The sequence below is a fragment of the Physella acuta genome, unplaced genomic scaffold, assembly GCF_028476545.2.
Source record: "Physella acuta isolate Inbredline_101_S28 unplaced genomic scaffold, ASM2847654v3 ptg000587l, whole genome shotgun sequence".
Classification (NCBI taxonomy): Eukaryota; Metazoa; Mollusca; class Gastropoda; family Physidae; genus Physella; species Physella acuta.
In genome coordinates, this window is record NW_026732106.1 from 103,620 (window position 1) to 128,930 (window position 25,311).

A 25,311-nucleotide genomic window follows, 5' to 3' on the forward strand; every position below is an offset into this window, starting at 1 on the left:
CACTTATAATAATAACTAGTAAGCTTTTATATGCAGTAAAAATAAAAACAAATAAAACAAACTTACTTTCTTACTTTCTTTGGTAAAAGCATTGGTCGCTAAAAATAATTGTAAGACATTTCATAAGCGACCAATGCTTTTACCAAAGCAAAAATCAAGCAAGTATAAAAACCACTGACAGACACAAGACAGACAGACATTGTGACCTCAGTGAAAGTTTATAAAACCATCATAACTGAAGTAAGAATGTTCTTACATGAGTCATCACGCCTTTCTATTCAAACCCCAACAAAATGTTTACACCATACATGTCCCTTAATGTGAAACACCCGGATGTCGTTGTTAAAAATAGATTCACACCTTTTTCTCGCCACAATAGCTCTTCACTTTTTCCCCTTAGTTCAATCCTCCACTATTTCACAGTCAAAAAACTCATCAATACATACATACATTGTGGGCCCATAACACGCAAATGCCGTTTTGTATATGTTTTATTTCTATTCATGTTTATTTTTAGCTGTGTTATTTATAGATCTAGGTGGTTTCGTTTCACGCTAAACACGCCCTCCCCGATCGAGATATTTTCAATACACTTTCACGTGGGTGTTGCATCTATAATTATTACACCTCTTTTACACAGTCTTCATTTAGGACTTTTCATTCCGTCTCTGTGATACTCTTAACAGTGTCTGATGTGTGTTCTAAGGATTGAATGTAAGGACTACTATAGGTAATTGATGCGTGATCGAAGTATTTAATGTAATGACTACTATAGCTAATTCATGTGTGTTCTAAGGATTCTAACTAGTATACAAGCAACCAGTCAATTTTTCAATCCTACACAAAGTAGACTAACAAGAAGATTGTTTCAATCATACTCTACTAACTAGTATACCAGTAAACAGTCAATTTTTCAATCCTACACTAAGTAGACCAGCAAGAAGATTGTTTCAATCATACTCCACTAACTAGCATAAACAGCAAGAAATTTGTTTCTGTCCAACAAAATTTATAGCAGCACAACCTTTTTATGCTATTTTATGCTGTGGATAATATCACTGCTAGCTATGAATATGATTGCGCCGAATTATTCTAAGCGTGTAAGATGATTGTTGACAATAATGCAAGGGAGACTATCGATTATCTCCCCATGTTACATTTTTTACTCTGTTAACTTGACTATCATGTAGAGTCGAGTATTTAAAAAAAAAAAATTGGAAAATACACATTTGTTTGTGGCTTTTGTATTCTCACAGCTCAGTGGACAGGGAAGTAACTCCTATTTTTAAAACCAAGTTTTTGGACCCCTGTTGTTTTGTTTCATCACCTGGCTGATTCAATTTAAAAAAAAAATTCCCTGTTTGGTATTATGCAGGGAAAAATAACGGCTTTTCCCGCTGTGTAATTTTTGTGTCGTGTTTTTCATAACAAACTGTTTGCATTTGAATCGAACATTTCAAGGAAACTTAACCTCCACTAGTGCAGTAATAGTTTGTGTGTGGGATAACATTAGTAAGTTAAAACCTTTTCAATAAGGTACTTTTGAATTACATTCTTTTATTAAAAAAAATTCTTTATGTTTTGATAATTCTTGATATAATAATCACTTGCTAAATATAAACTGAGATAGACCAATATCCAGCTCATTTGTTATGTAACCGATTTCGTATTTAGTTCTCGATAGCAGTCATAACTATAAACCATTAATAATGTTAAAATATTAATCACATTTTTTAAATTTACAACAACAGAAGTTCTTAAAGAAATTTGTTAGTATACATTTCAAGCTGTTTACATGTGTAATTACTAGTTAACGTGTATATATATATATATATATATATATATATATATATATATATATATATATATATATATATATATATATATATATATATATATATATATATATATACATATTTAAAATTTGTGAAGAGAGATGTGAAAAGGCAGTTAGTCGGCGGAGTTTACCCTGTTTGGGCCTGCCCATATTGTAAAACAATTTTGAGAACCCAAAACTTCGGTTCTATTTTATGCACATTTAAAATCCCAGGATACACCCCTGATTAGTATTTCTAGATTGTATTTCTATATGTTCCTTCAAAAACAGTTGATCAGATCTTCTGCGGTGATGTCGTTCTAAAATTAGACTAGCAGGTCGATAGCAGCGTGGTATCCTTATACGGAGGTGCAAACACCAGCCATTTCTGTAGACACTGTATAAAACTATTACAGGACTTGTCTGGGCGTGGCATGGATCTATCTGGCGATACAAGTTTTTACTTGTATTTATCTTTAAAATATTTGTGTACATCTTTAATTTGGGTCTGTTGAAATATTGACTGAATGTCAGAGCGGAATTTTAAAGAAACAAAAAAATGTATTTTAAAACTAACTGTTCGAGTTTTGTTTGTTTTTCAAAAACTACTCTTTAACTTGAACTTTTTAATTTTATTTTCAGCTTCAAGGTTGAGAATTTGCAATGACCATGTTTAACCCGACCTTAATTTCACATCGTGCGCCCATTCAACTTTAATAAGAGACTCAGTTTGCTAACAACACAAAGGTCAAACATTTGGACCAATCATGGGCCAGAGCTCTTCGTCACAGTGGCCTTCATCCACAGCCACCCGCGGCAAATCTGTCCCTCTCGTGAAAACCCCGCCACCCCCGGCCTCAACAACACAGGAGCCACCACCCCCGGCATCGCTACCCGTTGAAAAAACGCCAACCTACGCCATAGCCGAGAACAAAGTGCTCCCTAATGGCGTCAGTGACATCACAAACGTTCGCAGATCTCTGAGACCCGTTTCACAAGACATGACCAAGTTCCATCCAGAGTTTGCGGACATCTTTCACTACGACTCCGACGTAGATGTTCAGTCCATGGGCGAGGCGGCGTTGGAGAGAAGCGCCAGCTTGTCTGGGCTTGAGAAAGAAAACATGAGCCTCAACTCGGGGAGTTCGCCCACCTCTACACAACTGCTGAACGGTTTAGGAAAACAACACTTCCGGAATAATTCCTTACCAGCGTTGTATCAGAACAAATTCTCGGACGACTCGGTGGAGTCTCGGGAAGATGAAAACTCTGATCCGGTGGTCCATCTACGGAGGGTCCAGTCGATGGACAGGGATTTATCCCAGCCCAGTAAGCCTTATCGCCACAAGCGTCAGACGTCGCTGACCAGTGGGGTCTCCATCCAGGAGAGCGTCATACACGAGGACCCACGAGAACACCTGTACAACGTCGCCAGACACGAGCCCTTCTCCAACCTGATGCCCAGTACAGCCTCGCTCCCCGTCAAAAGCTCATTTGACCTGGATTATTCCTTCAACGTCACCTACGCTCAGCTAGCCGAACACAGGCGCCAGAAGAGAACCGCTGAGTTGAAAGAAAAAACCGGACAAAAACTAGAAGCCCTGGAGGCTGAAATCAACGCTAGCAGCCTCATTCCCAAGTCGCCTTTCGACCGGAAGAACCTGGGTCTCAAGTCTAGCACCCACAGTATCAGCACCGGCAGCTCAGAGACCGGCGTCAGTAAATCCAAGAAGAAAAAATCCCCTGCTCCCCCGCCCCCAGCCATTCCCCCATTTAGGTATTCTCTAACCAACGAGCCTCCAATTGATTACGACATGAAAGAAGCCACGCCCACTCACACACATAAACGAAGCAGCTCGTCAATCTCTGGGTTAACCAAATCCCCAGCGCCACAACCAACAACCAAAACACAACCTTCAACAAACCTCCCAACCCAGTTGAAAGTTTCCTCCAAATCACCAACCACCAACCCGCCAACCTCGACACACAAAAGAAGCAGCTCTTCAATCTCCGGGCTAACCAAATCCCCAGCGCCCCAACCAATCCCTAAAACACAATCCTCAGCAAGTCTTCAAACTCAGATAAAAGTTTCGACAAAAAAATCCTCCCCCAGTCCCCCACCCCCAGCTTCTTTACAGCGTCTTTTTGCGACGCCAAAACTAAACACCGGTCCAAAGGAAATCACGCCCCTACCCGGTCTACAGTTCTTACAAAAAAGCAAAGAAGAAGCCAAAAAACAACTTGAAGCGCTGACCAAACTAGATCACATGTTAAAAGAACCCAAAGTTGTTTCAGCAACGATTCAGTCAAAGGATGAGTTACCTGGAAACAACAACGTACCACCCAGCATTGACCATGATGAAGCTAAGCATCAAAACTCTACTGAAACTGTCGCACAACAGGGATCCTCCGTGAAGAATATTTCGGCAGAACTTTGTGTTACTAATCCATCAAGCGCTATTGAAACAAAAGAAGTTATTGAAATACCAACCACGGAGTTAGAACCACTGGTACTACCAATACCACCGGCTCCACCTGCACCACCATTAATACTAGAAACCACACCATCACCAACAACTTCACCGGTCAAAACCACAACAGAACAAAACGAGACAAAAACCGACTCGGGTTACCAATTCAAGCGCATGAACTCTCTCCTGCAGCACGACATTGTTCTCGCTGCTCAAGCTAGGGGAGCCAAAATCAAAACAGGGAAACCCCCCGTTTTTCTGGAAAAACCCAAAGACGCTTCAGAAATGTTTCGCTCTGAGCTGGCAAAAGCCGCGTCTGCGAGAGAGGAACGTCGGAAAGAGGAGGAGATAAAACTGTCAGACTCCAGGACAAATTTGTTAGGAGAACCTGAGAGGGTGAACCTCATACAAGCAAGCCCTAGCAAAACACGGAAAAATATCAACAAACAGCAGGAGAAAATATCCATAGATACGTCATTATCTAAAAATAGTTCGGAATCCGGAGAACAAAAGCAAACATCTGAAGATGGTAAAGATGAAGTTGATACTGTAAAAGCTAAAGCAGAGCTGGATCAAGAATTCAACCAATCAAATGCGGGGTTGGCCAAAAGGTCTTCTATTCACTCTGAAGACATGAGCATCAGCAGCTCCAACACCAGCCAGAGGCTCTTCTCCCCTGAATGGACCCCAGAACACGATCTAGAATCGGATGACGACATAATGGACGAGAGCCAGACCATGTCCCACAAGCGGGTCTCGTCCGAAGGCTTCAAGTCGACCATCATCCCGACCAAGCTCAACGACCTGAAACAGTCGACGGCTCAGAAAAAAAAGAAAGAAGACCGCCGACAAAGTGCCGGGGATAAAACTCCAGATGAGCGCCAGAAGTTCGGCAGCATCCGGAAGTTCAAGAAGAGCGTTCACCAGGGGATGAGAAACGCCTTTGGTTCCATTAGTAAAGCGTCAGGCAAAATTCTGAAGAAACAAAAATCTCAAGAGCTTTTTCCTAAAGCTGAGCCGGCTTTACATTCATCACACAGCGAGGTCAACCACTCGCCTGATATAACGAGGGATTCGAACTGGTCGCTGTCTGACAGTCGAAGTGGATCTTTAAGAAGATCTTATATCGACACATATTCATATGATCGTAAAGATCATGCTGATTCTACGTCATCATCGGAATCTGATTCTGATGATATCGGAGACATCGATTTCGCAAGCGGTATTGATGATAATGTCAAAGTCCGCCATGTTGAAAGTCAACCGTCATCTGACGTAGAAAACAAAGTCTTGAAGAGGGCGGGTGTTGCGTATGTTGGAAAAAAGGGGCAGATAATTGTCCTACCCGAGTACAACACGGTAGACAACTCTGAACAGGAAAACTCTGGTCATGCTCCAAAACTTTTCAATAAAAAGTCGAAAAAGTTTTCGTACGAGTCCACGCTACGGCGCGAGGAGAAGTCTCGTAAAGAGAAAGAAATCGCGAGAGAAATACGAGAAAAGGAGCAGCAGATAGAAATAGAGCGACAAAAACAGATGGATATAGAAAAAGGTTACAGGCGCTTACGAGAATTGGAGGACCAAGAGAACTTGCAGAAGATGCAAACAGCGGTCATGAAAGGACAGATTGCACAGTTACATGCGCAGCAACATGCGCAACAGCTGCAAAACAAGTTGAACAACAACATGTCGTCGTTGCCTAATCTTAACGACCCTTCACTGATTACAAGTCCTTTTATCTCAAACGGACAAGTCCAAGGTTCTCAATTTTCCAATGGAGGGGTGGCAGGTTTTATAAATAGCCCGACACATCTTTCTAATGGAGGGGTGGCAGGTCACGGTTTTATAAACAACTCGACGCATTTCGGGACGGCGCCCCACCTACCCGTTTTCTCGACGCCGATGGTGGGCCCCAACTTTACAGCCCACCCGGCCCCTATAGTTGGAGGCTCGATGAACGGCGGCCCCACTTTGCCCAACCTGTCGCCGCAGGAGCTGAACCAAATGAGTGAGTACATGCTCAAGCTGGGGGTGCCGCCCCCCACCAACCAACACCAGTGGGCGGTGCTGCTCAGCACCATCACCTTAAACTCTTCGGGTTTTCCCGGACTCGCCTCCCCACAGAATGGGTTCTACGGCAGCGGCCCTGACCTTTCGCACATCTTCGCAGGCGGCAAGACGATGGACAGTTTATCCAGCAAGCGACAGAGCCTGGGTCTGTTAGCCGGTCAGCAGACATTTCAGCCGATGGACATGCTAACCCTACAGAGACTCCACGCCGACGGTCTGTTTTATAAAAGCATGCACGTCCTCAACTCCACCGACGGATACAACCAGCCGAACCATCAGCCCACTCTAACGGACATCACCGGAACTAATCCCCGGCCATCTTTTACACCAAGCACCGGCCATGTCATTAAGCAAGATACGCCTGACATACACGCAGAACCCGCGCATCGACCAACAACAGATTCCACCATCCCAGTGAACAGCCAAGCTTTAACCTATGATAACCACTCCCACGTACCCAGAGCAGCCAACGCTTTACCACCCAAAGTTTATGGTCCAATGGGATTTAGACCGGTCTCTTTCCATGCTGGATCAACATGACGCTGAGGTAATTTTCAAAATCCCACCCTTTAGCAGGACTCTATTGATTTGTAATAAGATTTTTTTCCCTCGTCGCTTTGTTGTTGTATGTCGCGTTTAGTTTCTATTTTTAAAGTTTAAAAAAAGTTTATAACACGGGGTTGAATATAATAAATTTGAACTGGAAAAGGAGACATAAAATCTAGGAGCCGGTGGACTAAGAACCTAAATAAACAGTTTATGTTTAGAGGATTAGATAGGATTTTTGTTGGTCATCTATATATTAACGAGAGTCCAAATAGGTCAAATCGCAGTCTTAAAACAACGATTGAGTGGATTTAGTCCCATAATCATCTGTTCCCGTTCTAACCCAAGACACACGGTACAGAAAAAGTAGAGTTCATTCGTTTCAAATCCTCGTAGAGTTTATCTATTTCAAATCCTCGGCATACAAAGAGATAGAACTGTCAGCATTATGGCAAGCCGTCTTTGCTTCCCTAACGTGAGTAAGATACCCATCAGAATTGGGTGGACTCAAGGACGTTCTACGGACACATGCCCGGGATTTTAGTATACGTCCCACTTACACTTACACTTTGCGCGCTATATAAAAATGTGTTTACTGCCATATTATACAAATGACAGACAGGATTGATTGTAAGATGTCAACTAGAACTACAAACAAATCACATAGTAAATATCACAACTACGACTACAAACAAATCCCATTGTTAAGATCACAACTACGACCACACAGGGGCGTATGACGCACTACGACGCAGTCCCGTGTGTTTTCGGATTAACGACGGATTAGCCTTTCTCACCAACTCCAGACGAATCGAAATTGATCTTTAACGTTATTAATGGATTAGCACATTGACGTAAAAAAATCACTGCGTATTTTTGTTTACTAGTTGTGAGGTCAAAGTCCCGTGGGAGGGGGGGGGGGGGGGAGGAGGAATGGACGGGACAGACCGAAAAATAAAAAACCACTCGTAACACTGAAAGACGTTTTCCCTGAATAGAGCTCGGCTTTATTTGGACATTACCGTTGTAAACATAGTTAATGTACTGTAACGGCTAACTGGTTAACAGTCAACTGCTAGGCTAGGGGGGTCTTCTATGGAGAGGTTTTTCTTTTATAACGGCGAATACATAGCTCGTTTGTCAGTTGTTTTTTTTTTTAAAAAAAAAGCACTTTTGCTATTGGCTTGCAGAGAAATATGTAAATATGTACACTTTGTGTACAGCGCTAAGGGCCGCTTCGTGTGGGAAGAGATGGTTGTTTACTTTAAAGTCTGAAAATGTTTTAGGGCGGGATGTATTGAGTGAACGTACACATATTAAATAACGCAAAAATAGGACATTTTACCCCCTTCCCTGTACTAAACATTTTCAACGACAACAGCCATATCCATCACATGTCAGCACAGGTTGAAAGAAATCACATGTTACATCATCGTTTAAGGCATTTGTTGGGACTAATTCATTCTCCTATTTTACATAGCAGGTGTGCTCAAACTAGAATAAATATAAATAAAACACTCCTTTACGCATCTTGCCATTATACACAGCATAAAAAATGGATAAACCACCCCTTACCCCGATACGTTAGATGCAAAATACCTTAAGACTACAAGAAACTTTAAAAAAAAAAGATGTTATAATGGCGAGGTGGGGCGGTAGAGCGCATATAAAATGTTACACTAAATAGACTGGAAAAGTGGTTCCAAAAGTGGTTCCACTTTGTGTTGCCAGAAAGCATATTTTTGAACCAAAATTGAATATTTTATAACATTTGTGAAATGAGTACAAAGTCACTTCCGGTTTTACTAAGGCTAGAAATATTCAAGCTAAAAATTACTAATAATATAATAGTAATTTACCAAAAATTATAATTTTAATTTGGATTAGTATAGTCAGGGTGTTGTGGTGAAAGGGGATGTTATATTATTTAATATAAATAAACTACTAGGCTATATTCCATTGTAATAATAAGTAAAGCGTAATTAATATCAACATTTTAATATAGGCCTAATCAATCTAGATCGACCTCTGATTATGGGGTCATCTATTAACGATGTCACAACGATGCCAGACCTCCCCCTTCCCCAAAAAAGTAAACCTAAGCCAACACCCCCCCCCCCCCCCCCGCTATTTTGTTTTTAAAGCACCGATTTTCATAAAATATTTAGACCTATGAGCTTTTCCAACATTCAATGTAGGCCTATTGATGAATTATTTTATAACAATTTATAAAACAACTTTTAATAATGCAAATTAAAGGCTTAAATTCAGTTTCTTAACATGAGTGTTTGTTGAACATGGAAAAGTGTCATCTTACTTTCTGAACCCCCTCCCCCCTGACACAAAGGTCCAAATCTCCCCCACTACCTCAAAGTCTTTTATGGACGACCACTACAGCATTTTGCTATTATTTATAGGATATTCATTAATTAGTCATACAAACCCAATTACATTTGTTGTTTTGATGGTATCTCTGCCATTACAATTATTAAATAGTTTATCTTAACATTTCCCCTAACCTCATTTACTATAGCTGCCTATCCTTATAGAAAACATCTTTTCCTCAAATATCTGGAATGCATCTGATCAGCAACTGTCTTTTTCTTTTGTAATATATTAACAATTACAACATGTTCATAAACTTGCACGGCCAATAACAACACATTACCAGGAAACAGGTAGTGATTATAGTTTGGTGTATTTGTGGTTGATGGTTAGTTATCAGCCATGCTTCACTAAGCCTGGTTTACATTTATATGCTGGTATGGCTAGAATTGACAAAAACCCATATTCTTGATTCTTCCCTTAACATTATGTTTAACATCTATGATAGATATATGCAAATGTAAGACTTTGGGACTACATATTTGTGAACACATCTGCTAAAGCAAAAGTTCTTGAGTTGAAATTTTAATCCTTTAGGTTGTCTCTGATTCAAATTCAAAGCAGCTTTAACTGGTACCTGACTGGTTATAGACAGTACAACTTAGTAAAAGCTGTTTTACATTTTGCTGACCATACAATTTATTAATATGGAGAGGCAACAAAACTAGGTGAAATCTACTTCAGCACCATATTCTTAAAAACTATAGTTCGCCAGTTTAAGTTAATTATTGAATTAAGGTAGCAATAATATCGTTTCCGCTTACACCAGCACACACAACCAGTGCTGAAAAAAAATAACATAACAAAGTTTATGATTTTCTTTTTTTAATTGCCATATTCATTCAGAACTAACATAATAAAAAATAGTTGTTCAATATGAACAAGTTTTCTTGAGTCCAACATGTATCCTTGGATCAGTTTTTAAATTGAGCTTCATCTTGACTTTTGTCTTCTCTGTATGCAGTTGTATAATCCACAGTATCTAAAAAAACATAAATAAATTTCATAAACTGTTATATTAAACTCATTATGTTTACATACTTTCAACTCTTAATGTTATAAATAAAAATATTTGCCTGTCTTATAAAGATTATAAAGCAATGATGCGTATTTATGTATTGGATTGTATGGGCTATCTAACCATTACCATTCATTAAAAATATAGGTCTAATAATTAACTTTTAATATTTTAATGTAAGGAGTTTGTCATTAAATACAAAAAGCCTTCAAAAGAGTCCAAAAGTCATGTATTTATTATTAAAAAAAAAAGGTATCAATAAAGATCAACTACTTATGTTTAGCCACCTCAGGAATTAGTTGAAAATTGATATTCAAACTAGGCTACTATAACTATCATTAATTCATACACATAATACTAGAATTAATATTAGGATAATTATATTAATTTGATTAGTAAGTTAATCCATCTATGACAATTGACACCTTTTGGCTTTATCAACTATTCTGCGTTTTAAGTTCTAAAGATCACTACATAAGACTAAGAGTAGACTAAGTCATATATTAAGTTAATTAAGTAGAACTAAAATAAGCTCTTTACTAGTAAGCCTACTCTTCTATTCAGTAATTTTTACTATTATTATTAGAGGCCTAAAATTACTGTTAGACTACTAATCTAGATTAAACTTAAATTTTGGATATTATTTAATGTACTAGTCTGTAACCTTTTATTTAGGCTACATGTAATTTTTACAGTTTAAAATTGTAGCCTTATTAAGCCTAGTTAACTTTGTTTAACTTACATACTAATACTAACTACCTACGCTATCACAGGCCTACTAGACTACTACTAAGCTACTACATCTAAATCTACAGTCTAGATAGGCTTACTGAAACTAAAAGTAATATGACAACTGTAAATATTAAGCATACTTTATTTTTTTACAATACTATTTTAAGCCTATAGACCTACTGCTATTAAATATGAATCTATTAGTTATTAGACTAACATAAGTCATCATAAGTCTAATTAGTAATTAACTCTAACTAGGCCCTTATCATAATAACAATGTAATTGAAGTATTAGGACTGTCATCTGTACCATAGCCTATATTATTCTAAATAAAATGTATTTTGTACAGATCTAGTAATTTAGTAAGTATTAACTATTAAAATTAAATTAATATAGAAATTATTGGCCTACTAAATAATTTATTCACTAATGTCATGATTTTGCAATTATGAGGTTGTAAGTATTATAATATACCTAGTAACTGTATAGAGTAACTATACTTACTAATACTACTACGATAGTAAATATATTTACTACTATTTATTCGTACAATCATTATAGAATATAGGCCTCGATCTACTTATTGAAATTGAATTATTTAATATAGATTTTTATAAAATATATTAATATATATTATATAACTTCTAGACTAGAGTAGATCTCTACTACTTGACTTACATAATAGATCTAGAAATCTACTGTCCTACAATATAACGTTACTTAAGTTACTTAACTTTAACTAACTATAAGATCTAGATCTATAATTAATTAGTTAGTATTATTGAGTAGTATTAAGTTTATAAATTAAATAGAATAGATCTAGTATTTTTATATTTAATAAATAATTAAACATATTAAAAAGCCGTAACATACTAGATCTACTACTAGACTAGATCTAGATGTCTATATAGTATAGTATATAGATCTAGATTCTATACTATAATACAGTATAATATACTAGTCTAGATCTAGAACTCTATATCTAGAATAGATTCTAGAATCTAGCTAGATTCTAGTCTAGATAATAGATCTCTAGTGTACTCCATCTAGATCTAGATCTAGTACTAGATTCTCTATAAAAATATCTAGTCTAGATAATCTAGATCTAGATTAGATCTAGAAACTTATAGCTAGATCTCTAGCTTAGAGCACTCACAGAACTCACAGTCACAGTGAGTAGTCACAGCACAGGCCTAACAAAAATAATGAAACGTGCGTTAAAAACATTCTACAAAAACATTGGTAACAATTAATAAGAATAATGTTAGATATTAGTAATCTGAACATAACAGTCATAAAAAAAATAAGCCAACTATAATGAAAAGGGATACAAACGAATTTTGAAAGCCTAAATCGAACTGAAAATATTCCCTAGTTCGCCATTTTGTTTTCTTGGATAACCTTGTTCGTATTTATCATGGACAATAAATATTATGACATTTATCGTTTTACTCTCCCTGGCCACTTCAGTTCAGTTCAAGGTGGGGTTGAGGGCGGTTTTATTAAATATTTAAATTTATACAATAATTCAAAATCATTTTCAACGGCTTATGTTCAACACAAAAATATGAAAATGAGTGTAATCGATGGTTCCTAATCGACTTTAATTTTTAAAATTGTAGCTATAATTTTATCGCTTGCCATATTTTTTAAAATAATTTTTTAAAAATTTAGTATGATTACATAGACTTTTCCTTTCTATTAAGAGAAGCGTCTTTTCCAGTTTCGGATAGAACATGACAGTAGCCTACAGTCAGAGATTAGACTTCTCAACACTTTACCCATCAAACATTTTAAAATCGGGATTGCAATATTTGTTATTGAAAAAAAAATATAGGTGGAAGGGGAATGGACGGGGGGGGGGGGGTCCTTCACCGTAAGAGGACAGCTGTAAAGAAAGCTTCGGGGCTGTGACAAGAATGGCAACAAGTTAACGAAACAACACAAAAATTAAAAACCGCAGTACGGCAGCCAAGCTGAATGTTGGTTTAGTGGGGGCCACACAATGACGCGGCTATCAGCCGTGTTGACTCTGGCCTGAATCCAGCCCGACTTCAATGAGGCTTATTAAAACCAACAGGGGAGGGCACACACTACCTTCAATTTTAATATTTCTCTCCCTTTAATCTTAAGTTTGACTTTTTAATACACCGAGATCTCAATGTAATACTATGACGTAGGACGACCCGAACCCCACTATCAGTCTAGTAACTTCAGAACCGGTTAAACGACCGTTATCGTGGCGTTAGCGAATATCTTTTCTTATCCCACAAAGTGTGACCTCTTAATAAAAATGTCACAAACTGATTGGGTAATTTACGTGGCCTGATATGAAAGTAACAAAAAATTGTAAGACGGAAAATAAGCTTACGGCAATTTGTACGTCCTAGATTACTTAAATATTGCGGAAAAGTCTGCATTTAAGTTATTTTTAGAATAAGCTTTATTTTGGGATTTATAGATCTAGAATCTAATCAACAACGAAGTAGCTACGGTCAAATGTAGAACTGAGAAGATTTAGAGCCAAACTCAACGTCACTTTTTAAAATATTAAACGCAAGAGGTCATACTCTTAGTTCAAAAGGCTAAACACAGTAGGGTAAATAATACTAAATAATAAAATATAGTTAATGTCAGAATCAAAACAAACGTTTTATAAATTTATAGGAACTGGAGGTAAAATAAGGTTAAACACCACCCAAGGCTTTAATTTTTTAAATTGAAAAATAGAGAGTGAAAATAATATTTACAAAAGATCTTAGCTGATAGATTTTAAAAATTATGGGTTGCGTTTGTTACAACTATTCGAGGCTGGTCTCCCCTACCATATGAGTTACTGTTGCTATTTACTGAATTAATATTGTGTGTGCGATTAAAATCATTAATGTCATTAACTTTTTTTTTATCTTCAGGTGGGCAGGAGTGAAGAATAAAAGGCAAATACGACATCAATATGTTTTATGACTCATGCTGTTAGAGAACGTGACTTATCTACTTTTATCCAGTTTCGGTTTGATTTTCGTAAGGAATCTTAGAACAATGTGAACGTGTGGTAAAGAGCACGGGTTGAAGCCTAAAGATCTCGAGTTCAATTCAGTTTAGCCTCTGTATGACATCACCGAGTCCATCCAGTTCTGACCACTGGGCTACCGTACTCGTGAACTAACGTAAAGGCCATCGAGAGAACTTACCACACTAGCCCGTGTTAAACGTTAGCCACGGTCCAATAAACGAGGTAACTCTAATGACCGCCACACACCAAATGGTACCTTTATGAAGATTAGCCTCCAACTTTATTTACTGGTTTGAAGGAAAAAGTTAACTCTTTTAAATTGTTCAAGCAAATTTTCAAGTAATTGTATATTGTACAGTGTGTGTAAAAAATATTTTAAAATAAAATATTTTATTCCTTTTGTAATTTTTAATGTATCACATATAAAACATGCTTCTTTAATAATTGTATTTATATATTTATTGTTGGAATATTATTTCTTTAATGTATCTAATCATTAGGTACTATTTCAATGAGTTGAATTTTTAAATTCTGCATCAAGGTTTAAACATATGAAAAGTAAGTTCTTATAAGTAAGAGTAATGTAGTAAATTGCAAAAATATATTTAAATATAGTGAAGTTGAACAGCATTTCTTATATTTTAACATCAGTGATGCAACATGTAGGATGAGGGCAGTTGTATGCTACAGCTATAATTTATTTATTTATTTTAACACGGGTTGCTGTTCTTTTACAAAGATAAACTAAGGCTAAAGCTTCTGATTTAATGCAAAATCTCAATCTCAAGTCACTGAGAAGAAGGAAAAAAAATGTGCTTGTCTTTAGACTAATCCAATGAAGCCCTGACATATGACAAGGATATATTCCAATTTTTATAACCAGCCCCCACAGACAACCCAGTGACACTGTTGAGGTGTCTGACAACCTGGTGGTTGGGGCTGGCGGTGATGGTTGTGCAACCAGTTTTTACTAGATCTTCTTACGTAAAAAACCGGTTACAATACAGCTCCTACTACTGTTAGTGTAGAAAGCTGATAAAATCCGTGTTTTTTTTAATATTCTCAGTTAAATTTTTTGCAAGTTCTTTTTATCTGGTAGAGATTAGATTTATTGTGTACTTCTTGTAATTTATTATTTGAGCAATTATCAAATGAATTGTTACATTATCTCACTACCTCCCCTGTGAAAACTATTTACACATTTCATTGCATTTGAAAATTAAAAGAAATTACTGATCTTTATTCAGTTAAAAATCTTTGATAATCTCAAAGCCTATATTAAATTTTAAGTATACAAGCTAGAATTGTTACAATTTGTAACCTTAAATAAAGTTTAAGTAGAAGGCCATAGACTATTAATCTTTTTATGTTTTTAATGTGTAACCTTTTTTTAATTTTTGAAGCTACTATCTTGAATTATCAAGTGTCTCACAAATAAACTCATTTAGAAATGTATCTAAATAGTTTGCTAATTGAGCTTCAATACGATGATAAAATATTTATTGTACTTTAAAATGAAAGATGTAATCCTTTGCTTTATATTTAAATAAATTAATTGTTAAAAAAATAATATTGGGGAAAGGATCATTTCTGTGTCCTCCAGTTAAACAATTTTTGTGATTGCATTTCAGCACTATTGATGTCTTCTGAATGAACTGTCTAAAATTTCAACATTTTCTTGTATTTGTATAAACTTCAAGTAAGCCCATCTTATGTGATACCTCTGCTCACCAAAGCTGTGTTGTTTTATTTATTTGTTTATAATGCTTTATAGCTAGACATAAATGTCTCACTATCAGTATCACACTAGCCATTTTAAAAAGTGTACCTCACATTAAAAATATCAGGACCTTTTTGAAATATTTACCGGATCCTTTCTTTAAGATTCTGTAAAGATTCAGTATATGATCTTTTGAGCACCTATTTATGCAGAAAAATTGATTCCTAAAAATCAATATTTCAAAAAGTTTAATCACTGTAATAAATATGTAAAAGTTAATCATGATTATTTATTTAGACAAAGGTTAAATGCATTTATCTTTACTTTATTTCTGAAATGTAAATAAACTTCAAAATCTTGCTTGAAGAATTGCGTTTGGTCCATTTTTTATTATAACAATTGTATCAATTTATGTCTATTTTATTCTACATAAGCATGAGAGCTGATAGGCCGGCATGGTGGAGTGGTAGAGCACATGATTGTTAACCCACAAGTCCATGTCTGGTTACCAAACCCAAGAATATAGGATGAACTTGATCCAACTTCCATCTCCTATGATCTGATCTGCATTGGAGCAAATACAGGCTGCAAGCCATACACTGACTATTCATTTAACGCTGGTGGAGGGTAACAGATAAACTCTACTTCTTCTAAGAGTACTTATACTTTCATACATACCTTAATGTCTCATCTCATGTCTTCCTTCAAGTATAACATAATCCACTAAATTGGTTAAAGGTACTTAAGAAGGGTATTTTAATACTGAGCTTAAAACAACACAAGCTCTGCCCAAACTCATAAACTGACAGTAAACACATTTTAGTTTTCTAAAAATTACTGTGAATAAAATTTTTAAAAATTACGTAAGAAAGAAAGAAAATGTGTTTAACAGCTAGTTTAATTTGAAAACATTTTATCTGCAATATACATTGTATATCATACGGAAGAAGTTTTAAGGACAGATTAAAACAAGTAGTTCCTGGCAGTATAAATTAGCTTCTACAATCATAAGAGTCTGTCAACCAAATTCTATTTTAGCATTCCTTGTGGTCACTCACTCTCAACATTAGATTGGAATCTTGGAACTTGAAGGAAGGGGAGCTCAAATATTCCACACATACAGCATTTATTGGAACAGTCATACTTTTTCAATCACTACCATATTTTGTAACAGTCAAGACTTGTCTGTGTGAAAAGTCATTCTGACATTCTGTACACTTCAAAATTTATTGTGAATAAACAAGCATTTGCTGCAGTATTAAAATTTTAAACTATGATTTAAAAAAATATGTAATGGAAATCATTTTCATTTTTTTGTTGATTAGAGAATTTATGTAAAGTATTCTTTTCAAAAATGTTCTAACAAGAATTATACCTTCCATTAACTATGGTAAGTAGCGTCCACCTCCACCTGAGACAGGTCAGTGCAGGTGAAATGTGTTACAGCACTTTGGGAGAGCATATGGTCACTAACAGCTGGTCTATAAGAACTGGATGCCTATGCCAAATTGTATACCTGGGTTAGCTCTGAAACAAGAAATATCAGTAAATAATTAAGGAAATAATTCAGTTCATTATTGCCAATTTAAAAAATGTTCTCTGGATGATTTCAAATATATAAATAATGAGCCGTCCCAGCCAGATCTCAATTTTATTTTTAAAAAATGGCACATTGCACATATGGACGTTCGCTGACGAGAGTATTGCACATAGAGTTTCCACATGTAATACAGTCTCTAACACAATGTGAAAAATATCCATGCCAATAATATAGAATATATGTTAACACACAAAAATCAATGTAAAAAATTTATTTTAATAATTAAATAGATCTAACAAACTAGCAAATAACTGGTAAGATCGATTTTAAAATTTTTTTTTCACTTTTAGAAAAAAATTCTAAAAAAAAATACATGATAGATCAAGTTAAAAATAAAAATAACAAGAAAAAGTTGTTTTTTAAAAAAATAGAAACCATTATACATACATTAAAATACTGTACCAAAGCAAACACTAATTAAGCAGGCAATAATGACAGGTCAAGTGGTCATAATTTTAAAGACAGGTGAAGCTTGCAATAACAAGCCTCACATTTCTTGATGACCATTACTGCTCTCAAGTTACTGAGCAGACATCACACAACATCTGAGCCAGTTACAGCTTCTTATATGCTTCTGACCACACAACCAACAACATCAGCTGTCATTTGTTTAAAAGACAGCAGAAAAAAACTGGTCAACTTACTTGTCACCTTTCTGTATCCTCATTGGTATAACATAATTAAGTTCCAGACGTGCGTTCCTCCCCATGCACAACACAACCCCAAGCCCGTAGGACCATCTTAGTGATGTGGCCAGGTTTTGAAATGAATGGGTCAAGTTGTCTAAAAGAATTGCAAAAACAATAAAATAATTTATTTTTAGTCATGAAAAATAAAAATTAGCACAACAGATTTTGTCAACTCAAATTGTTAATGAGCATTTTTATTTCTATTAATTTTACACACTTTTTAACCTGTCCTTAGCAGATAAAATTTTCCTTAAAAGTTATAGCCATCCATACTTACTAAGAAAATCCACTACCTTTAGCTAATTAATCTATTTATTTTAGAACAGAAGTCACATTACTCATAGTTTGTCAATCTATAATAACAAGAGATCTATTGTGGCCAAACTTACTGAAGTCGACATTGCCAAGATTCCCAGCATTGACAAAGAAATGGGTTTTGAAGAGGTCACCAAACTTGCCCTTTCCTGGTCTAAATGGCAGTGGACTGTAGATATGTGCAGCAGCTAGCCAGTAAGATTCAGCTCCAAGCGCATTTTCTGATACAAAAATTCACTGTCTTGTTAGTTGATGCAGTTTTTACCATAAAAATATATTTAACTAGTTGTAATTTACTTTTATATTATAAAACTGAAAATACATTTAGAGTAAAAATTCATTAACAAATATTTAACTGGCAAGTTTGAAATGATAAAACAGGGAAATGACTATTCAGTGGTTAGTAAAAAAAACCTAAGGTGACATAACTGAATGACAGAGTACATGATGTCTAGCCTGAATTTTCAGACTCTGTTTTGTAAGATGTCAGTCAGCCCAGCCAAAATTAGTACCTGACAACAGGGAAAATAAAGTAGCTGGACATCTAGCTGACAACACAATGTCTTTGTAGTGCACAGGTCTAAGAAATTAATTAACTCAACCTCTCCTGCTTCAACATGAAATCCAGCCAAAAAATGTTCCGATGTCGGATACTGATCACAATTGAGTGGACTCAGAGGGTGTATGCTCAGGTTGCTGGGACTTACCATGACTGTGAGGGCCACACCCTCTCATGTTGAACCCTCTTAAGGTCAAAGGGCCGCCCAAAAAGAATTTGTCACTAATAGAAATTGATGCCCTTGGATCTAAAGTTCTCATAATACCCCCAGCTAATGAAACTTGAAATATCTGAAAGTAGAAAATTTTTCACACATTTTTATACTTATAAATTAATCTAAATAAACATAACCTTAAAACATATAATTAAAAAATCTGTTAATTTAGTTAATATAAAATAAATCATCAACTGTCAGTAACATACAATGCACATAATATGATGTATTATCATCTAAGTTTTCTAGTTCTATATCAGGTGATATTTATTACTTTAAAACTGACAGATTCAGCCATTTAAATTCTTACCGTGCTAAAAGGAAGAGAAAAGTTCCACTGAAAAGTTCCGTCCTGTTTGGCAAACTCTACATTACCACCAAGTCCAGCATATTCCTTTGTTTTGTAAAAAAATTAAATACTTAGAGAATATTTTTAGAATTAAAAGTACATTGCTATAAACTAATAAACATATTTAAACAGTTAATTTTTTTCAATAAAAAGTAATGTTAAAGCTATAAGATGCAGTACATTTTAAACTGTTACTCTGTATTTTTGTTGAATATTACAGATTATATCCGCTGGTATTTCAACAGCCAATCTACCCAATTTCTTCAATACTTAGGTTCATATATTTTTATCTAATAATAGCATCTACAGCAACATTTACCTGGCTAGTCTGCCATAGAGCACCAGTAGTGGGCAAAATTGGATCGTCACGGGTGTCGATTGAAAACGTATGCTAAGTAAAAAAAAAGTACACAAACATTTGTATTATTTTCTTCATACAAAACATTATATATAATACTTGATTTTTATAATGTTCAACGAAAAGAAAATAATTATCATAGGAGGCTAAAATACTATAAAAAGACTAAAATAATCTAGTGGAAAAAAAACTATATACAAATTAACCAATACTTTTTAAAACAAAATCAAATCTTACCTTTAAACTAGATTTGAGTGAATGCCCAGCCTGTTCACGTACTGAGAATGACGTTTCCCTTGATAATGCCTTCAGCTCTCTCCAGACCCCCTCCCACTGTAAGTTGTGTGAACCCAAGAAAGTCGGGAACTGAAACAAATAAAAAAAACTTATCTACCAATCTGCCAGTGCAACAAATTACAGATATTGGAAATCTCTTGGTTAACAAGATAAGATAAACATTCAAAAGCCAATAACCTTTTTTTTAAACTAGTAGGCCAATATGTTTTAAAAATATTTTTGTATTTCTTTATCCCTGGGCTAATATTTATAACTTTTTAAATATGATTTCAAAATAACATTTCAATAGACATTAGAGGAGAATAACTTAAGCAAATTCATAAAATGTAAACCAAGATTTTTTGCTTCATTTTACACTAAAAACTAAGATCAACAACAAATAAAAAGACATATTCTTACAGTGAGATCAAATGCTATTCCTCTGTCTGTTTGTTTGTAACCACTCCATGGGTATTCACCATGGAACTGGAAAGCTGTGCTGCCGAAGCTAAAGACAAAAATGGTTCAAGTTTTAAAACTCTTTTTAAATCTAATTTTTAAAAATATTTGTTCTTTTGCTGCCCCAGCTAAACAATATTTGTAAAAAAATATTATGTATCTTCCAATTAAAAAAATATAATGTAACAAAGGTCCTGAATATAAATGGCTGTGGTATATGAAAATAAAACTTACAACATGTCAGGGTTGTTGTTGAGAGGTTTTTTAAAATAGGCACTGTAACCATGCGTTTTCTTAGTCCCCACAGTGTAGTCTAAACTAAAGCGTTCCCCTCTTCCAAACATATTAGGCATCTTTACTTGAAAGTCCTGAAGAGAAATATCCATTTTACAGTAAAAGTTTATATGACCTTTTAGCAATAGCCATTACCAATAAAAACACATAGGTAAGTATTGACTTAATTCCTCTAAGTAATAAATTAAAATATAAAAAGTCACAGCTGAAGTCTTAAAAAAGACGTCAGGATCATTAAGTAAGACGGCATTATGGTAAATTTTACAAGTGAATTTCAAAGCAGCATTAAATATTAGTATAACAACACCACAAATTTCACTCCAGGTTTCTTACCAGGCTTCCATCATTGTTGCTGATGGATGTATAGATACCACCATCCACCCTCCTGAATTCTTGGACTTCAAACAAAACCTCATAACCATTCTCTCGCTTATCTGTAAAGAGAGAGTAAAGTTAAAGTACTATAGACAACTACAATCCCTTTAACACTTAGGAAAATTAATTACTATATTGGTAATTTCAATATTTAAAGCATTTTGTAATTTTAAATACAAAGAACAACAATGAACCTTTGCTGACATCAATGGCAATGACAACATTTTTAAACAATCCAAGTCGCTCCATTTTAACTTTGGCTTTATAACTAAGCTGAACAAGCTGAAATTTAATTTAAAAAATACAAAAAGATAGAATGCAGTTTTAACCAAAAATATTATCATTGATTTAAAACAAAAATTATTAATATAATTAATTAGCAAACAAAAAATATTGATATTCTCTATTCAAAACCTACAACATTTGAAATAAAAGCACTGACCTCATCAAATGTTTTAGCAGCAAGTAATGGTTTGATTTCTTTGATGATTGTGTCATCTTTGGTTCGAGTAAGACCATCAACAACAACACGCTGTACTCTCACCTGTTTTAATAGATAAGTCAAATCCATTGATATTTTTTTTTATAACTAACAAATCCAATTATATTAAACAAAATAAATAAAAATCTTTTGTAATAACCATTCAATTATTTTGATGATATCATGTTCACTTACAGGTAGTTTATCAAAATTTACAAACATTTCTTCTTTTTTTCTTTCTGCTGGCCATGATTGCTGTAAAAATAAAAAAACAAATACAGAAAAATAATTTTTAGAGTCAGTAAAAAAGGCATTTAAAATTTAATATTCTTGAATTTAACAGAATTCCATTTGATGTTACAAAAACAGGATTTTGGAATGTAATTGATTTCTATAAAAAAAAAACAACAAAAGAAATGCATCATAAAAAAGTAAACTAACTGAAGTCTTGATTCCTTTAGGTTGGGGATCAGCTGTTGAAGGAGCCTGAAGTGGAGATTAAAAAAAAGTTAAGACTGACTACAAGTAGACTTTTAGCTTTTCATTCTTATTCCTTCTGTTACCTAGGGAGCATAGGACTGAGACCATGCTTTTCGAACATACTTAAGCATAGTTGATAACATCAGACTAACTAAAAGTGTACAAAAGAGAAGACTACAAAAAGTTAATCAAAGTATTAGCAGTTGTAAAAAAAGTAAAAAAAATCTATTTGAAGATCTATTTTTAGCAGTAACACATACCTATATATATAATTCTCTTCATGGGGACCATAGAAAACACCACCACCCTTATCCCCACCTGTCAGGTGAGCTGTGGTTCACCCCAAATGTTTACAATCGTAGGACCGGGTCAGTTATTAGGGGTAAGGACAGATAATTTAGATTTTAAAAGGGGAGGTAATAACAATTTCTGCCATAACTATTCATTGTCATCTGTAAACTGTCGTCAAGGACGGCTGCTTTCACATAGTTCGCGGGAGGGGCGGGGGTGGGGAGGGAGGGTGAGGATAATCGTCTTTACCAGCGACTGATAGTGTTTTATAGCAAAATATTTTCAGTCGCAGCATTGGTAGTGAATTATGATTGACTGAAAAGTAGAAAATAAAACAACTAAACAGAGGATATGCTTACTACGCGGGTCAGCTCGTATTTAATAAAGCCCTTAATGTAATTTTAGTTCTTTTTATTTAAAAAAAAATTTGCACTTTTTACACAAGACAAATTTTAAAATGTATTGATTAAGTTTTAAGAGGAGATATGGGTTCTACATGATCTAATGTGTGATTTGAAGAATTTAAGCACTTGTCAGTAAGCTAGTACACAGTAGAATTTCTCTATGTATTCCAGAGAAAATTGGTCAGACGACATTTTTCCCCCTTATATGTTATTTGAATTTACATACTAATATTATTATACCTGTATCTAGTACAAAGCTTAGCCTAACCATCATTTGAATATTATGCCTATGCATCAAATTATTTAACTTCTAATAATGCTTGTGAGCACTTTGGCTGATGGGAAACGCATATGGTTTGCCATTTGTATTATAAAGAAATGAAATGATCACTTCAAGTGAATATAGGCTTTATGTTCAAAACCCAGAACTTTTGAGATAATAGTCTTGCTCTGCTCTCTGTTTAAAAGTAAATTTTAATTTATTATTTGAAATACTTATATTTACATAAAACAGACAATCAATATTTTACTCAATTGGGCTTAAGTAAAACAGACTAATGTTAATAACTAAATTTAGGCTTAAGTAAAGTATAATCATATCAATGTTATTAATGTTAATCATATAGCCTACTCTGTTTCTTAAACACAACTTAGATCTAGTATCTACTCACTACTGGGTTGTTAATTTTGTACCGATGTTTAAATATTCTTCTAAGTTCATTGCACTTTCTCTACTTTTAGTGTCTTAGCTTAGCTTAGTGTCTGGGACACTTTAGTCTTGAGTCTAGACTAGTGACTAGAGTCACTTAGAGTAAGGTAACTAACTCTGAACTCTCAGTTTCAATATTAGTTAATGAGTTAACATTGTTATTGTAACTTTTAAGTTTTAACAATAACAAGTCACAAATAACAAGCATCCCAGTCAGTTACCTTACCCAGCCAGTCTCAAAATTCAATCAAGTGATTAAAGTTTAAAGTCTCAAACAAACTCAATCAATGGCATACTTTCTTCGGAATCAACCCACTCAGTGTCTAATTTATTTCACATGCCAAGGGCAATATTTAATATTTAGTTATTTATATTTACTCAATGAATGGCATGGACTTTACGTCGCATGTGGCTTTCTTATTTCTTATTTCTACAGTTTCAGAACCAACCCAACCACCTCAATCAATGCCTACACTTAACTACACTACATTTATTTCATTTGGCGAGGGAAACGTATTAATTTGTGTTAGTGAAATGGAAAGTTTTGGTGCATTAATATTGGGCATCTAAATTATATATAATAATACTTTTAAGGGGCTTTTTTCGCTTTAAGTAAAAATTCATAATTTGACATTGAATTTTTACCTTTGCATGAACAGTCCCCATGACCGAAATTTATACCACCGGTTTGAAGAGCTCTAGTATGGGAGATTATTTTGACAACAATAACAACAGTTAAAATTTGAATGTTGAAACCAATATGAAAAACGAAATTATTGTTTCTGTTAAAATTAGATCTATATTTATTACGAGAAAAATGGCCCGTTGAGGAAGGATACAACGGGCGCTAGGCTGATAGTGCTGTCTCTTTTTTCTAAATTAAAACAACCCCCCCCCACACCCCCCCAACCCCCCCCCCCCCACACACACACCACCCCCCCACCCCCCCCCACAGACACCCCCCCACACACACCACCCCCCCCACCCCCACACACACCACCCCCCACACACACACCACCCCCCACACACACACCACCCCCCCACACACACACCACCCCCCCCCCCCCCAAAAAAAAAACATGTCTACCGTCCCATTCAACGAAATATAATTATATACTTTTTCCAGTGTCCGCCCACTCCCCGAAAATTCTACCCCCGCCCCCGAAAATTTCAAGTACCCCCACACCTCTCCGGGGAGAAAAATTCTGAAAGAAACACTGGTGTCGCGCTTAGCAACTACCCGAAGAATTGCATTAAAGAAATTGCGAGAAAACCACTTTTTAGATTAGACACATTAATTAGGCGGTAATTTTATTATAGAGTATCGATGAGGAAACCACCCCACCCCACCCCCCCACCCCACACACACCACCCCCACCCCCACCCCCCACTCCCAAAAAAAAACATGTCTACCGTCCCATTCAACGAAATATAATTATATACTTTTTCCAGTGTCCGCCCCCCTCCCCGAAAATTCTACCCCCGCCCCCGAAAATTTCAATTACCCCCACCCCTCTCCGGGGAGGAAAAAGTCTGAAAGAAACACTGGTGTCGCGCTTAGCCACTACCCGAAGAATTGCATTAAAGAAATTGCAAGAAAACCACTTTTTAGATTAGACACATTAATTGGGGGGGGGGGGGGGGCTCAGACGTTCTTACGCGGGGGGTGGGGCTTCGCCCCTACCTG

General features: G+C 35.4%; 2 protein-coding genes and 1 long non-coding RNA gene across 7 annotated transcripts in view; 1 reads left to right on the plus strand and 2 right to left on the minus strand.

The window, feature by feature from the left end:
* LOC131947167 (uncharacterized) overlaps positions 1-16,124 on the plus strand; it is a 33,814-nt gene extending 17,690 nt beyond the window's left edge. For 2 of the 5 annotated variants that reach the window (XM_059308293.1, XM_059308292.1), the window contains exons 2-3: positions 2,459-6,904; positions 13,951-16,124. In XM_059308293.1, coding sequence (XP_059164276.1) covers positions 2,584-6,897 — 4,314 coding nt within the window. In that variant the 5' untranslated portion in view covers positions 2,459-2,583 and the 3' untranslated portion in view covers positions 6,898-6,904; positions 13,951-16,124. Of the gene's footprint in view, positions 1-596; positions 715-1,303; positions 1,537-2,458; positions 6,905-13,950 lie in introns of those variants that run through there. The other 3 variants (XM_059308295.1, XM_059308294.1, XM_059308296.1) reach the window with 3 other exon arrangements.
* LOC131947168 (uncharacterized) lies at positions 10,103-12,735 on the minus strand. Its single transcript, XR_009387845.1, has 3 exons — positions 12,374-12,735; positions 12,195-12,231; positions 10,103-10,270 (listed from the first exon to the last, which is right to left on the minus strand). It is a non-coding gene; the product is annotated as an uncharacterized LOC131947168 (long non-coding RNA).
* Positions 16,125-16,652: 528 nt separating the features above from the next.
* LOC131947175 (sorting and assembly machinery component 50 homolog B) lies at positions 16,653-24,406 on the minus strand. Its single transcript, XM_059308310.1, has 15 exons — positions 24,270-24,406; positions 22,182-22,226; positions 21,936-21,995; positions 21,702-21,803; positions 21,454-21,541; positions 21,218-21,318; positions 20,825-20,958; positions 20,552-20,639; positions 20,093-20,221; positions 19,817-19,888; positions 19,459-19,542; positions 19,083-19,224; positions 18,450-18,596; positions 18,016-18,154; positions 16,653-17,298 (listed from the first exon to the last, which is right to left on the minus strand). Exons 1-15 carry the CDS (start codon positions 24,288-24,290, stop codon positions 17,253-17,255), a joined length of 1,398 nt encoding a protein of 465 aa, XP_059164293.1. The 5' UTR covers positions 24,291-24,406; the 3' UTR covers positions 16,653-17,252.
* Between the last annotated feature and the right edge of the window lie 905 nt (positions 24,407-25,311).

Coding starts and splice junctions, on each gene's coding strand:
- LOC131947175 (XM_059308310.1), bottom strand. CDS start 24,290: ATGGGGACTGTTCATGCAAAG. Junction 21,319..21,453: donor TGCCATTGATGTCAGCAAAG/GTTCATTGTTGT, acceptor CTCTCTTTACAG/ATAAGCGAGAGAATGGTTAT. Junction 19,225..19,458: donor TTTCTCTTCCTTTTAGCACG/GTAAGAATTTAA, acceptor TTCTACTTTCAG/ATATTTCAAGTTTCATTAGC.